General features: G+C 45.6%; 1 protein-coding gene across 1 annotated transcript in view; it reads left to right on the top strand.

Moving 5' to 3' along the window:
- LOC142260755 (uncharacterized) overlaps nucleotides 1-13,078 on the top strand; it is a 114,966-nt gene extending 101,888 nt beyond the window's left edge. The window contains exon 5 of the mRNA XM_075332077.1: nucleotides 10,917-13,078. Coding sequence (XP_075188192.1) covers nucleotides 10,917-12,285 — 1,369 coding nt within the window. The 3' untranslated portion in view covers nucleotides 12,286-13,078. The remainder of the gene's footprint in view (nucleotides 1-10,916) is intronic.
- The last annotated feature ends 1,358 nt before the right edge of the window (nucleotides 13,079-14,436 follow it).

Below are 14,436 nucleotides of genomic sequence, written 5' to 3'. Positions count from 1 at the left end.
AGGAGCACAGTTGGGAAACACTATTATATTGGGAGACGGCTAAGGCAGTTTTGAGAGGAAAAGTGATAGGATATACGACAAAGGCGAAACGACAGGCACAAGTAAAGTTTCAGGACGCTAGCCGGGCAGTCAGGGAAGCATATACTGACTTCCTAGAAAAACCATCAAGGGTAACAAAAGGAAAGTGGGTGGAGGCGAAGGGCAATTTTGAGAACTGGGTGGAAAGGAAAAAAAGTATGTACAGGACACAACAAGAGGCAGAGTTGACTCATTTCGGGAACAAGGCAGGGAAGTTACTGGCAAATTTGGCAAGGGGACGACAACCGATGACACAAATTATGACACTGAGAAACGCTGTGGGGAGTAAAACAACAGATCCCAAAGAGATAAACGACATTCTTGGAGACTTCTATGCAGGTTTATGTTAAAGAGGAGGGGTTAGATGATAGGAGAGAAAGAAATGAGTGATTAAAAGGAACAAAAATGCCTACGCTCACGGAGGAAAATTTACAGGCTTTGAATAAAGTGGTGACGGAGGAGGAGGTGCTACAAATTATAGGAGAGTAAAAAACGATGAAGGCCCCGGGACCAGATGGTTTTAGCGGCAGTTTTTTCAAAATTATGAAGGAACAAATCTCACCTATACTGACAGTTATTCAATAAGATAATGGACGGGGAAAGCATATCGGGTACACTTAACTTACACAGCCTATATAAAGCTCATTCCTAAAGGAGGAAAGAATTTAGAAGACCCATCTAGTTATAGGCCCATCTCGCTGATTACTCAAGACCTAAAAATTTTAGCGAAGTTGATGGCAAATAGGTTAGCGGCAGTATTGCCAGAGATTATAGTTCTCCCCCAGGCTGGCTTTGTTAAAGGGCATTCAGTGGTGACAAACATTAGGAAAGTAATGCTAGCAATTGATGTAGTAAAGCAGACGAGAGAAGGGGGGGGGGAATCCAGCCTTGATCACCTTAGACGCGGAGAAAGCCTTCGACAATGTGAGATGGTCATGGCTGGAACAGGTGTTAGATCACCTGGTCTGCACGGAGCTTTTAGGAATTTTGTGAGGGTCCTTTATGCAAATCCTCAGGCAAGAGTGAGTACCCCGGAATTTCTGTCAAAAACATTTCCTTTGATGAAGAGAACCAGGCAAGGATGTCCGATGTCACCACTATTGTTTAACTTGGCTATTGAACCACTGGCTAGACGTTTGAATGAGGGGGGGTGGTTTGAAGGGATCAAGGTAGGGAGGAAGTCATTGCACTCAGCCTTATTTGCTGATGATATAATCCTGTTCATGAGCAAACCTAAAACACAATAGAGTAGAGTCATAGAAGAAATTGAGAAGTTTGGGAGGTTAGCGGGGTTTAGACTTAACACTAACAAATGTGAAATTCTCTTCTTGGACGGAAAGAGAGCGGCTGGGGAGAGGGGTGTATTATGTGACATTCCAATAGCTAGAAATACAATTAAATACTTGGGAGTACAGGTTGGGAGGGATACAAAGACCATATATTCATTAAATCATTCCTCTTTGATCGAGAAAATTGAACGTGAACTGCAAGGTTGGGCAAATTTGCCATTGACTCTTCTGGGAAGAAATCATCTAATAAAAATGATGAGCTTTTCCAAGCTACTCTATCCAATGCAGACAATACCATTGCTTCTTAAACACTCGGATGTGAACAGATTGACAATAGCGTTCTCACGTTTTTTTTGTGGAAGGGATATAGGCCGAGGATTAGTGCCAAAAAGCTAATGTTGTCAACAAAAAATGGAGGGATCAGACTACCTAACATCAGGGGGTACAATTTGGCCTGTATCTTAAGACATGTAATCGATTGGATCAGACGAACAAGTAGATATTCTGATTGGGATATAGAGGCTGAATTTTGTAAGCCTTGGGACCTGAGTTCAATCCTACATACCTCCATTCCAAATTTGCCGCCCAATATTAAACACTCACTGATTTGTAGAGACACAGTGATGACTTGGAAGGCGGTTAGGAAAAAGTTCGGGTTAGCCTGGAACATCTCCAAATTCCTTTAATATATGGGCTTGTCCTGACTTTCCACAGGGAAGGAAAAATGATCTCTTTAAAGAGTGGAGGGAAAAAGGGATTGGAACTCTAAAAAACCTGATGCATGATACAGAACGGAGATGGATGACGTGTGAGGAGTTGAGAGCAAAGTATGACTTGCGCCCATTCCAGACTCTCCAGTTTGAACATGTGAAACAAGGGATAATGAAGAAACTATACAACATAAATAACAAATATGAGGCAAATCAGATGGATGCGATCATATTAAGGGACATCCATGCCACAAATATATCAAGTCTTTATGGAAATATGAGACAAGTGTTAGTCCCTAACATATCAGGAAGAATGTTGGAAGGGTGGGCAAGGCAGTTGGTGTTACGGGGGGCTGTCTGATAATAAAACTTAAAGGAATGTCAGACAGTCAGGGTCCACCATGCAAAGACTCTGCTGCAGACTATGGCAGAGGATAAGGGGTATATAAGTGTGCCACTGTAAAAAATAATAGCACAATTGCAGAGTGCAATACCTCGGTTAAACTCACAGAGGAATATAATTTAGAAAATAAAGCAATTCCTCCCTTACTTGGAGGGTGTGTGGAATGGTCTCTGTTAAAGATCACAGAGACAAAAGCAGTGAGCGTGAAATGGCACCTACCTAGGTCCGTTCCTCTAGTGGTGCCAGGAGACGGACAGCAGCGTAAGCCGCACAAAGCTCCTACCTGCGTTCGCTCCACTAGTGTGCGAGGACACGAACCACTAGATATGGCACCTGCCTAGGTCCACTTTTCTAGTGGTGGAAAAGAGACGGACAGCAGCGTAAGCCGCACAAAGCTCCTACCTGCGTTCGCTCCACTAGTGTGCGAGGACACGAACCACTAGATATGGCACCTGCCTAGGTCCGCTCTTCTAGTGGTGCAAAAGAGACGGACAGCAGCATAAGCCGCACAAAGCTCCTACCTCTGTTCGCCCCCCTAGTGTGCGAGGATACGAACAACTGCCAGACGCAGTATAAGGAACGTTACCCTAGCGGCAACGTCCACCTATGAGTAGAATCACAAGGCCCAGCCGGACCATGTGCCTCAGGCACCTGCCTATGTCCGCTCCACTAAGAGGTAAGGATACGGACTGCAGCCGAAGTTGTAAGGTATAAGAACGCTACCCTGCCGGTAGCGCTCACCTAACATAGACAGAGAGATGCCTAGAGGGACGTGCACAGGGCGTCTACCCTCATGCATGAACCAAGAGGACTGAGCGCCGGGCGGCGTGCGTCAGGGTCTTATATAGACTCTGTGCCTCATCCAAGATGGAGGACACCAGAGCCAATCCGCTGCCAGAATGACAGCAATAACGTCACGCTGGCCTATCACCGAGCAAAGCGTCACAAGCACATGACCAGCGACCAATCGGCATATAAGGTGTCAGAGACATGTGACCACGTGTCACAAGCACATGACCAGTGGCCAATCAGCTTAGAAGGTGTCAGAGACATGTGACCTCGTGTCAGCGATGATGTCACCCGCACATGTGCAATGGCTCCAAGATAGGACTTAGTCTCCAGCGCTTGCACATGTGCAGTAGCAAGAAATCCGGACATAGTCTCCAGAGCCACAGCAACCGTAACAGTACCTCCCCCTCAAGGGCCCCCCTCCTGGCGACGCAGGTAATCGGCAACTAAGTCGGGAGCATGGACAGCCTCCTCAGGCTCCCAAGAGCGATGTTCCGGGCCATAGCCCTCCCAATCTATCAAGAAGAACCTGCGCCCTCTAACCATCTTAGAACCAACTATGGCTCGTACCTCATAGCTAGAGCGAGAGGAATCAGAGGCAGGAGAGTGCACTTCACGAGCGCGAGGTAAAATAGCCGGCTATAGCAGTGAAACATGGAATTTGTCATGGATCCTAAGATGGACGGGTAACTTCAATTGGTAGACTACAGGATTTACCTGTCGAAGAACCTCATAAGGACCCAGGAAGCGAGGAGCAAATTTGACAGAGCTCACTCTAAGTTTCACGTGTTTTGCAGAGAGCCACACAAAATCCCCTGGAGAAAAGACAGGAGCCGGGCGACGAAACCGATCAGACACCATCTTCATACGGACCTTAGCTGCTTGGATCGACTCTTGAGTCCGATCCCAAACCTCTCTGGCATTAGTTGCCCAGTCGGCCACAAGAGGAGAAGGTGCAGCAGCGGGAAACGGTACCGGTACCCTAGGGTGTTGCCCATTGAGTACGAATGGTGTCTGCCCAGTGGCCTCAGCCAGCGAATTGTTAAGGGCAAATTCTGCCCAGGGTAGGAGGGAGGACCAGTTATCGTGGTTCTCAGCAATAAAGTGTCGAAGGTATATAATCATGGATTGATTGGTACGCTCAACCAAACCATTGGTCTCCGGATGGTATGCCGAAGAGAGATTCAACTCAATTTGCAGAAGGCTACAAAGATCTCGCCAGAAACGGGAAGCAAATTGCGGGCCTCTATCACAAATGATACGATCTGGCATCCCGTGAAGCCTAAAGACATGCTTGAGGAATAGATTGGCTAGTACCCTGGAAGACGGGATTCTCGATAATGGTACGAGATGAACCATCCAGGAGAAATGGTCCGTAATGACCCACACAAATCTATGTCCCTGTGAAAACGGAAGATCACCCACAAAGTCCATGCCTACCACCTCCCATGGTCTATCTGGCACTGGTAAAGGATGCAAGAGCCCAGCCGGTCTCTGCCGTAATGGACGGTTGCGAGCACACGAGTAGCAGGAACCGACATATCTCTTGACGTGGCTGGCTAAGTGTGGCCACCAATACCACCTCTCCAGTAACTCTCGTGTCCGCCTAATACCAAAATGCCCACCCACCTTTGAGGTGTGGGCCCACGACAGTATATCATTCTGTCGATCAGGCGGCACAAAGGTCTTGCCCGGTGGGATTTGGTCTAACGTCACAGGGGAGAGCGTATGAAAAACCCTGGAGGGAAGGATAAGACGAGGTTCGTCAATCTCTTCCTGGGTAGAAACCATAGAGCGAGACAGAGCGTCTGCCTTGTTATTCTTACTCCCAGACAGATAGTTGATGGAGAAGTGAAAGCGGGAGAAAAACAAGGACCAGCGGGCTTGGCGAGGATTCAGACGCTGAGCGGTTTGTAAGTACGTCAGATTCTTATGGTCTGTATAGACCTGGAAAGGATGTTTCGCTCCTTCCAGCAAGTGACGCCACTCCTCCAAGGCTAATCTCAGGGCGAGCAGTTCCCTATCCCCAATGGTATAGTTTCTCTCTGCCGGTGAAAAGGTTTTAGCAAAGAAGAAACACGGCCTTTTTCTACCTGCACCGTTCTTTTGATACAAGACCGCACCAGCACCCACTGAAGAGGCATCAACCGCCAAGAGGAAGGGCTTATTCTCATCGGGTCTTTGAAGAACGGGAGCAGTTGAAAAGTGTCTTTTTACTGCCTCAAAAGCCTGGGATGTCTCAGTAGACCAGACTTTTGGATTAGCACCTTTCTTAGTCAAGGCCACCAAAGGGGCCACCAAAGTAGAGAAATGGGGTATGAACTGCCTGTAATAATTTATGAATCCTAAGAAGCGTTGCACCGCCTTCAAGGAATGAGGTTCGGACCATTCCAGGACAGCAGAGAGCTTCGCAGGATCCATAGCCAGACCCTCTTGTGAGATAATGTAGCCCAAAAAAGGCAAGGATGACTGCTCGAATACACATTTTTCGAGTTTAGCAAACAATGAGTGCTCCCTTAAATGGGAAAGGACACGAACGACATCCTGACGATGAGTCTCCAGATCAGGAGAAAAAATCAAGATGTCGTCCAGATACACCACGACGGAGGATAACAGTAAATCCCTGAACACATCGTTTACGAAGTCCTGAAATACTGCGGGTGCATTACATAAACCAAAAGGCATGACGAGGTATTCATAGTGACCGTCTCGGGTGTTAAAAGCGGTCTTCCATTCGTCACCCTCTCGAATTCGTACCAAGTTATACGCACCCCGCAGATCCAACTTCGTAAAAACCTGAGCTCCCCTCAGTCTGTCAAAGAGCTCCAAAATTAAAGGTAACGGGTATTTGTTCTTTATTGTGATTGCGTTGAGACCCCTGTAATCTATGCAGGGACGCAAATCACCCTCTTTCTTCCGAACAAAGAAAAACCCAGCTCCCGCGGGAGAGACAGACTTACGAATGAAGCCCTTCTCTAAACTCTCTCTTATATAGGTCGACATGGCCTCCGACTCAGGTATCGACAGGGGGTAAACCCTGCCCTTAGGTGGAACCGAACCTGGGATAAGGTCTATGGCACAGTCATACGGCCTATGGGGTGGAAGAACCTCAGCACCCTGTTTGGAGAACACGTCAGCGAAATCCAAATAGGGTGTAGGTATGGGAGAGAGATCAGTTGATGCAACCGCAACGACCTTAGGTGGTAAGGGAAGACATCGGGACTGACATTTCGAACCCCAACTAATAATGCTGTCGGACTCCCAGTCAATGTGAGGAGCATGAGTCCGAAGCCATGGGAGACCCAAAAGGACGTCGTCTATACCCTCAGGCAAAACAAGAAAAGAAATCTCCTCTATGTGACCCTGAGGCAGGGAAAGGCGCAAGGGAACTGTCCTTAATGTAATGGAGTCAGACAACATAGTCCCATTAACAACACGGACAGGAATAGGCGCCTCTAACATGATAGAGGGAATATTGTGTCCCTTTACAAATCCTGAGGACACAAAAGTCCTGTCAGCTCCCGAATCCACAAAAGCCATAATAGGCCATGGATTCTCAGAGAATGAGAGCTGACCTGGGATACTACACTTAGAGGGTGCAGAAGACTTCTCTAGTAACCCCCCTCTAATGGTTACTAGGCCTGGGAGTTTCCCTGACGACTAGAACACTTGTTGGCATAGTGCCCAGCCTGACGGCATACGTAACATATAGGAGTACCAGACCTGCGTAGTCTGGAGGACGTATGACCTATCTCCATAGGAGTGGGAGATGTTTCAGATGCTGAGGAAGATGGTAGTGGACCCTCAACAACTGGAATAGCCCGATGCTTAGGGCGTGAGGAAGAGACCTCGAGTCTACGTTCCCTATGGCGTACGTCGATCCTCGTTACTAATGTGATCAAGTCCTCCAGAGAAGCAGGGACCTCACGAGTAGCAAGGGCATCCTTGACATAGCCTGCCAACCCTCTCCAGAATATAGGAATCAACACCTTCTCTGGCCAATCTAGTTCTGCCACCAGAGTTCTAAAAGCAAGGGCATAAGAACTAGTGGATAACGAATCCTGAGATAGATCTAAGAGTCTCAGGGTCGCATCATGGGTAACCTGCGGACCCATGAATACCTCTTTAAGAGCATCAAGAAAGTCTTGATGTCTCAGAGTAACCACATCAGAGCGCTCCCATAAGGGAGTCGCCCATTCTAAGGCTTTGTCCTGAAGTAAGGAGATGATAAAGCCTACTCTGGACCTCTCCGTAGAAAAGCGAGAAGAGTTGACCTCTAGGTGTATCTGACACTGACTAATGAAACCACGACATGATTTGGCATCGCCAGAATATCTGTTTGGCAGAGCAAGTCGAGGATCATGTGCAGATGTCACCATGGTCTGAGGTTTATCGTCTATACTCTTGAGCCGCGACTCAAGTACTTGTATGTAACGGTGTAACTGCTGATATTCTGACATAACTGCCAGACCCTTGGCTCAGTCCTAATGTTACGGGGGGCTGTCTGATAATAAAACCTAAAGGAATGTCAGACAGTCAGGGTCCACCGTGCAAAGACTCTGCTGCAGACTATGGCAGAGGATAAGGGGTATATAAGTGTGCCACTGTAAAAAATAGCACAAGTGCAGAGTGCAATACCTCGGTTAAACTCACAGAGGAATATAATTTAGAAAATAAAGCAATTCCTCCCTTACTTGGAGGGTGTGTGGAATGGTCTCTGTTAAAGATCACAGAGACAAAAGCAGTGTGTGAAATGGCACCTACCTAGGTCCGTTCCTCTAGTGGTGCCGGGAGACGGACAGCAGCGTAAGCCGCACAAAGCTCCCACCTGCGTTCGCTCCACTAGTGTGCGAGGACACGAACCACTAGATATGGCACCTGCCTAGGTCCACTCTTCTAGTGGTGCAAAAGAGACGGACAGCAGCATAAGCCGCACAAAGCTCCTACCTCTGTTCGCTCCCCTAGTGTGCGAGGATACGAACAACTGCCAGACGCAGTATAAGGAACGTTACCTTAGCGGCAACGTCCACCTACGAGTAGAATCACAAGGCCCAGCCGGACCATGTGCCTCAGGCACCTGCCTATGTCCGCTCCACTAAGAGGTAAGGATACGGACTGCAGCCGAAGCTGTAAGGTATAAGAACGCTACCCTGCCGGTAGCGCTCACCTAACATAGACAGAGAGATGCCTAGAGGGACGTGCACAGGGCGCCTACCCTCATGCATGAACCAAGAGGACTGAGCGCCGGGCGGCGTGCGTCAGGGTCTTATATAGACTCTGTGCCTCATCCAAGATGGAGGACACCAGAGCCAATCCGCTGCCAGAATGACAGCAATGACGTCACGCTGGCCTATCACCGAGCAAAGCGTCACAAGCACATGACCAGCGACCAATCGGCATATAAGGTGTCAGAGACATGTGACCACGTGTCACAAGCACATGACCAGTGGCCAATCAGCTTAGAAGGTGTCAGAAACATGTGACCTTGTGTCAGCGATGATGTCACCCGCACATGTGCAATGGCTCCAATATAGGACTTAGTCGCCAGCGCTTGCACATGTGCAGTAGCAAGAAATCCGGACATAGTCTCCAGAGCCACAGCAACCGTAACAGTTGGGAGATCAAGAGGTAGAGGAGAAGATTTTGAATGGTTGGATGGTGATGAGGAAAAAAATTGTGAATGAGAACTTAAGAGATACCCAATTCAGGATCATACATAGAGCTATCTATGGATTTAATATACTGAATGCAAGACCTCCAGATAAGATGATGAGTTGTCCAACTTGTGGTACGGAAAAAACAGATCAATATCATGGGATATGGCAGTGCGAAAGGATTGAAAGATTTTGGAAACAAGTCCAAGGGGTAGTGAGGAAAATTTGGAATAGAAATGTGGAGTTGGATCCAATTGTCTGGTTATTTCACTATCAGCATCGGGAGGAGGGAGAGAAAGGGGGAGACAAGTTACCGAATCTTTTCCATGATATAGCAATGATAAGTAAAAGGGTTATTCTTCAGAAGTGGCTCATGAAGGAAATACCAACAAAAGAAGAACTTGTTAATCAATTGAAAAAAACGCTCATGTTGGAGAAGGTGATGGTGGAGAGGTGTAAAGAAAGGATGACGGCAACATTTTTCAGTAAATGGAGAAAGTTCATAAGTGTTATATGTTCTAGAGAAGAAATAATAAAAATAATGTCCACATTTATGTCTACGGAATGGTACATGAAGGAAGATCTGTCAGGGTCCCTGTGCAAGCTGAAAGTATAGCTGGCTAGAGTCTGGGTAGTGTCGCATGGAGAGGGGAGGGGGGAATGTGAGGGATAGTGTTTGTAAGTAATGTTTGTAACAAGTTATGAAGGAATGCTGAAGGGCCAATGGAGACTGAATAATGGAATGGAATCCTCACTGCACACACTTCCGGTTCCGTACATCCACCGCGCTCTGACCCGCACTTGCAGTCCACACAAACACACACATGTACGCACAAACAAACACACACACACGCACGCACATACAGTATTATGCTCACCTTACCTTCTGTTCCACCGCCGGCCTCATGGTTCTTGTAGTTCCCGGGTACATCGCGACGTCCTCGCGGCGAACTACAAGACCCAGGAGGCCGGCGATTGAAACGGAAGGTAAGGTGAGGCTATAATATAACATAATATGTGTACCTTTCGTTTCATCGCCGGCCTCCTGGGTCCTGTAGTTCGCCGCTCCACTCCAGGCTGTGTATCGGCATCCATAGCAACGAGGCAGGAACTTACTGTCACCGCTAGTGAAAAGCACCGCGCTGGCCAATCAGAGGCAAGCAGGCTCTGCCTTTGACGTCAGCGCTCTGGCCAGGAAGTTCCTCCCTCGTCGTTATGGTAACGCGATACACAGCCCGGCCCCGTACCAGAGAACATCAAGTCCCAGGAGACTGGCGATGGAACGGAAGGTAAGGTGAGCATATAATATGTGCGTGTATGTGTGTTTGTGTGAGTTTGTATGTGTTTGTACATGTTTGTGCATGTGTGGAATGACAGAATAGGGGACCAGGATAGGAAATTTAACACGTTGTGGAACGAATCGTTTGCATTGCAATGATTTCCTGTGGGAAATCTTGCTTTGCCTAACGAGTAACTTGGTTAACAAGCACAGTCCCAGAACGGATTGTTCTCGTTAAGCAAGGTTCCACTGTACTGACGAAGAAGGGGAAGGAGCAAATTTGATGACAGTGACAAATATTTGATTGATAAATTGTAGAGACTGTTATTTGCAATTTTGATTTGTTGACCCTTATTTTCTTCATTCTGTACCCTATTTACCATTACAAGAAAAGAAATAAAAATTTGGTTTAAAAAAAAAAAAAGAAAAGAAATGTACTTTCAAGATAATATCATTTTGTTTATTTTTACCAGATGACTGTATCGGGAGTTCAGATGGACCTCTAATATTTTCAGCATTTATAACAGATGATGAAAGTATCACGCATGATACATATGAAGAGCATGCTGTTGTCCCAGATATACCTCCAATCCTTCCTCGGAAAGCTCTATCATCTGATCTTTTCAAACAAATCCAAAATTCCGATTTATCACAGAATTTTAAGCAAAATAAAAGCTATAGAAGTAATGTGGAACATGAAACAGCTCCTACAAGGGAAAAACCATTTCCATGTTCAGAATGTGGGAAATGTTTTATTCGGAAAGCTCATCTTGTTAACCATCAAAGATCTCATACAGGGGAGAAGCCATTTTCATGTTCAGAATGTGGGAAATGTTTTAGTCAGAAATCAAGTCTTGTTGTGCATCAGAAAAATCACACAGGGGAGATGCCAGTTTCATGTTCAGAATGTGGGAAATGTTTTATTAGGAAATCAGAACTTGTTAGACATCAAAGATCTCATACAGGGGAGAAGCCATTTTCATGTTCTGAATGTGGGAAATGTTTTAGTCAGAAATCAAGTCTTGTTAGGCATCAGAAAAATCACAAAGGAGAGAAGCCAGTTTCATGTACAGAGTGTGGGAGATGTTTTATTCGGAAATCAGTACTTGTTGCACATCAAAGATCTCATACAGGGGAGAAGCCATTTTCATGTTCCGAATGTGGGAAATGTTTTAGTCAAAAATCAAATCTTGTTACGCATCAGGAAAATCACAAAGGGGAGAAGCCAGTTTCATGTTCAGAATGTGGGAGATGTTTTATTTGGAAATCAGAACTTATTAACCATCAACGATCTCATACAGGGGAGAAGCTATTTTCATGTTCAGAGTGTGGGAAATGTTTTATTGGGAAATCAGACCTTGTTGTGCATCAAAGATCTCACACAGGGGAGAAGCCATTTTCATGTTCAGAATGTGGGAAATGTTTTATTCAGAAAGCTCATCTTGTTTGTCATCAAAGATCTCATACAGGGGAGAAGCCATTTTCATGTTCTGAATGTGGGAAATGTTTTAGTCAGAAATCAAGTCTTGTTAGGCATCAGAAAAATCACATAGGGGAGAAGCCAGTTTCATGTTCAGACTGTGGGAAATGTTTTATTAGGAAATCAGAACTTGTTGTGCATCAAAGATCTCATACAGGGGAGAAGCCATTTTCATGTTCAGAGTGCGGGAAATGTTTTGTTCAGAAATCAGAATTTGTTAAACATCAGAAAAATCACAAAGGAGAGAAGCCAATTTCATGTACAGAGTGTGGGAAATGTTTTATTTGGAAATCAGAACTTGTTGTGCATCAAAGATCTCACACAGGGGAGAAGCCATTTTTATGTTCAGAATGTGGGAAATGTTTTATTCAGAAAGCTCATCTTGTTAGTCATCAAAGATCTCATACAGGGGAGAAGCCATTTTCATGCCTGGAATGTGGTAAATGTTTCACTAGGAAATCAACTCTTGTTGACCATGGAAAGTTTCACACAGGGGATAAACCATTTATATGTTCTGAATGTGGAAAATGTTATTCTCAGAAATCAGATCTTGTTAAACATCAGAAGAAGTCACACAAGGAAGGAACCTTTTTCATGTTGTGAATATTGGAAATGTTTAACTGGTACAGTATTTTTCGGACTATAAGACACACTTTTTTCCCCCAAATGTTCGGGGAAAGTGGGGGGTGCGTCTTATGGTCTGAATGTGGCTGTGGGGAATGAGGGTGCTGCGGTTGAGCGGGTCATCGGGAGCATGAGCAGGCTGTAGCAGTGCCTGCCATGACCACGTGGGCCCGCTCATTACATATGCACGCCCATCATCCCGCCCATCATCTCTCAGCGCTTAAGTCAGCGCTGACAGGTGGGCGGGATGATGGGGGTGTGCGCATAATTAACAGCCGGCCCGCATGATCACCCTAGCAACTACAGCCTGGAGTGATCATGTGCGGCTGTATTCACTGCCCTCCGTGTATCATTATCAGTGCGGGGTGCAGTGAATCAGTGTACTCACCCGTCCCCCTGCAGCATCGCGATGTCTTCCTGTCTGTGCCGGTCAGCTGATCTGTGTAGAGAGCGGTGAGCACAGCGATGACGTCATTGCTGTGCGCGCCGATAGTGTCCACACAGATCAGCTGACCGGCACAGACAGGAAGATATCGCGATGCTGCAGACAACAGTGACGGCTCCACACACACAGGTCAGCGGCGCTGCAGCTGAGACAGAGAGAAAGCTGATTGGTGCTGCAGGGAGTGAGGAAAGGTGAGTATAAACGTTTGGGTTTTTTTCTGTGCCACAGGATACAGGCCATATACCAGGATGAGGGTATTTTATGAGCAGGATGGGGGTATATTATGAGCAGGATGGATGGGGGTATATTATGAGCAGGATGGATGGGGGTATATTATGAGCAGGATGGATGGGGGTATATGAGCAGGAATCTGGGTATATAGCAGGGTGGGGGTATATGAGCAGGATGGATGGGGGGGATATAAGCAGGATGGGGGTATATGAGCAGAATGCGGATATATGAGCAGGATGGATGGGAGTATATGAGCAGGATGGGGGTATATGAGCAGGATAGATGGGGGTATATGAGAAGGATGAGGGTATATGAGCAGGATGGATGGGGGTATATGAGCAGGATGGGTGTATATTGCAGGATCATATACAAGGCAGGAGGATCGTTACCAGAATGGGGTACCTTAGTAGAGAATTTGGGGACATTACCCCCATAACAGTGTCAGCAGCAGATCCTCGCCCCATAACAGTGTGTCATGACCACATTTTTTGGTTAAAATTTTATTTTCCTCCTCTAAAACCAGGGTGCGTCTTATTGTCAGGTGCGTCTTATAGTCCGAAAAATACGGTAAATCAAATCTTGTCGACTATGAGAAAACCCACACTGTAGAGAAGCCATTCTTGCATTCAGAATTTGCCAAATGTTTTTTTATCATTAATCATGTCCTGTTGTCAAATGAGTCACACGGGAGAAGCCATCATGATGTACCGTGAATCAAAGGATTTTATCCAAAAATCGGCTACAATTGCTCAAGCAAGAATTTGTGAGGGAATGCAACATTTTCTCTCCTTTTAAACTTATCATATTTTTCGGACAATAAGCCACACCTAGGTTTTGAACAAGGAAAATAGGGAAAAAGAAAAAATGTGGTAGTGACACACTGTTATGGGGGGATCTGCTGCTATAGCAAAAGAAACTGCACATATAAGGCACCAAAGAAATCCTCAATAATTTGAGATAATAATTAAGGTTGACCATAACATCCAAAGTGCATGAAAAATTATTTTATTTAGATACAGTGGCAGAAAAACATCATTAGTAACATACCGTAGTAACATAGTTTCTAAGGCTGAAGGAAGACCTTCTGTTCATCTAGTTCAGCCTATTTAATTCCTCCTGCATTTTTACCTTTTTTCCTCCTGCATTTTTACTTTTTGCACATCTTGGGCAGACCATTGATATTCATGGAGATATCCAGGCCACATTACTCACACTACTTATTGTAGCCATTGTGGGTAGTTATGTAAGTTGTGTTATATATAATTGCTTGGTCATCTATATTCTGCATAACCATATTATTGCATTATGGTATGTTTGTAAAACCTCATTTTGTAATTTTCGAGAAAGTTTGCTTTTTGATAGTGAGTTTTCACTCAATTTTTAAATGGTTTTAATGATATTTTTCTTCCACTGTATCTAAATAAATATTTTTTCATGAACTTTGGATCTTATGG

This window comes from Anomaloglossus baeobatrachus, unplaced genomic scaffold (assembly GCF_048569485.1).
Source record: "Anomaloglossus baeobatrachus isolate aAnoBae1 unplaced genomic scaffold, aAnoBae1.hap1 Scaffold_177, whole genome shotgun sequence".
NCBI classification, from domain to species: domain Eukaryota; kingdom Metazoa; phylum Chordata; class Amphibia; order Anura; family Aromobatidae; genus Anomaloglossus; species Anomaloglossus baeobatrachus.
Note: the sequence above shows the minus strand (reverse complement) of the source record. Positions and strands in the feature narration are given on the sequence as shown.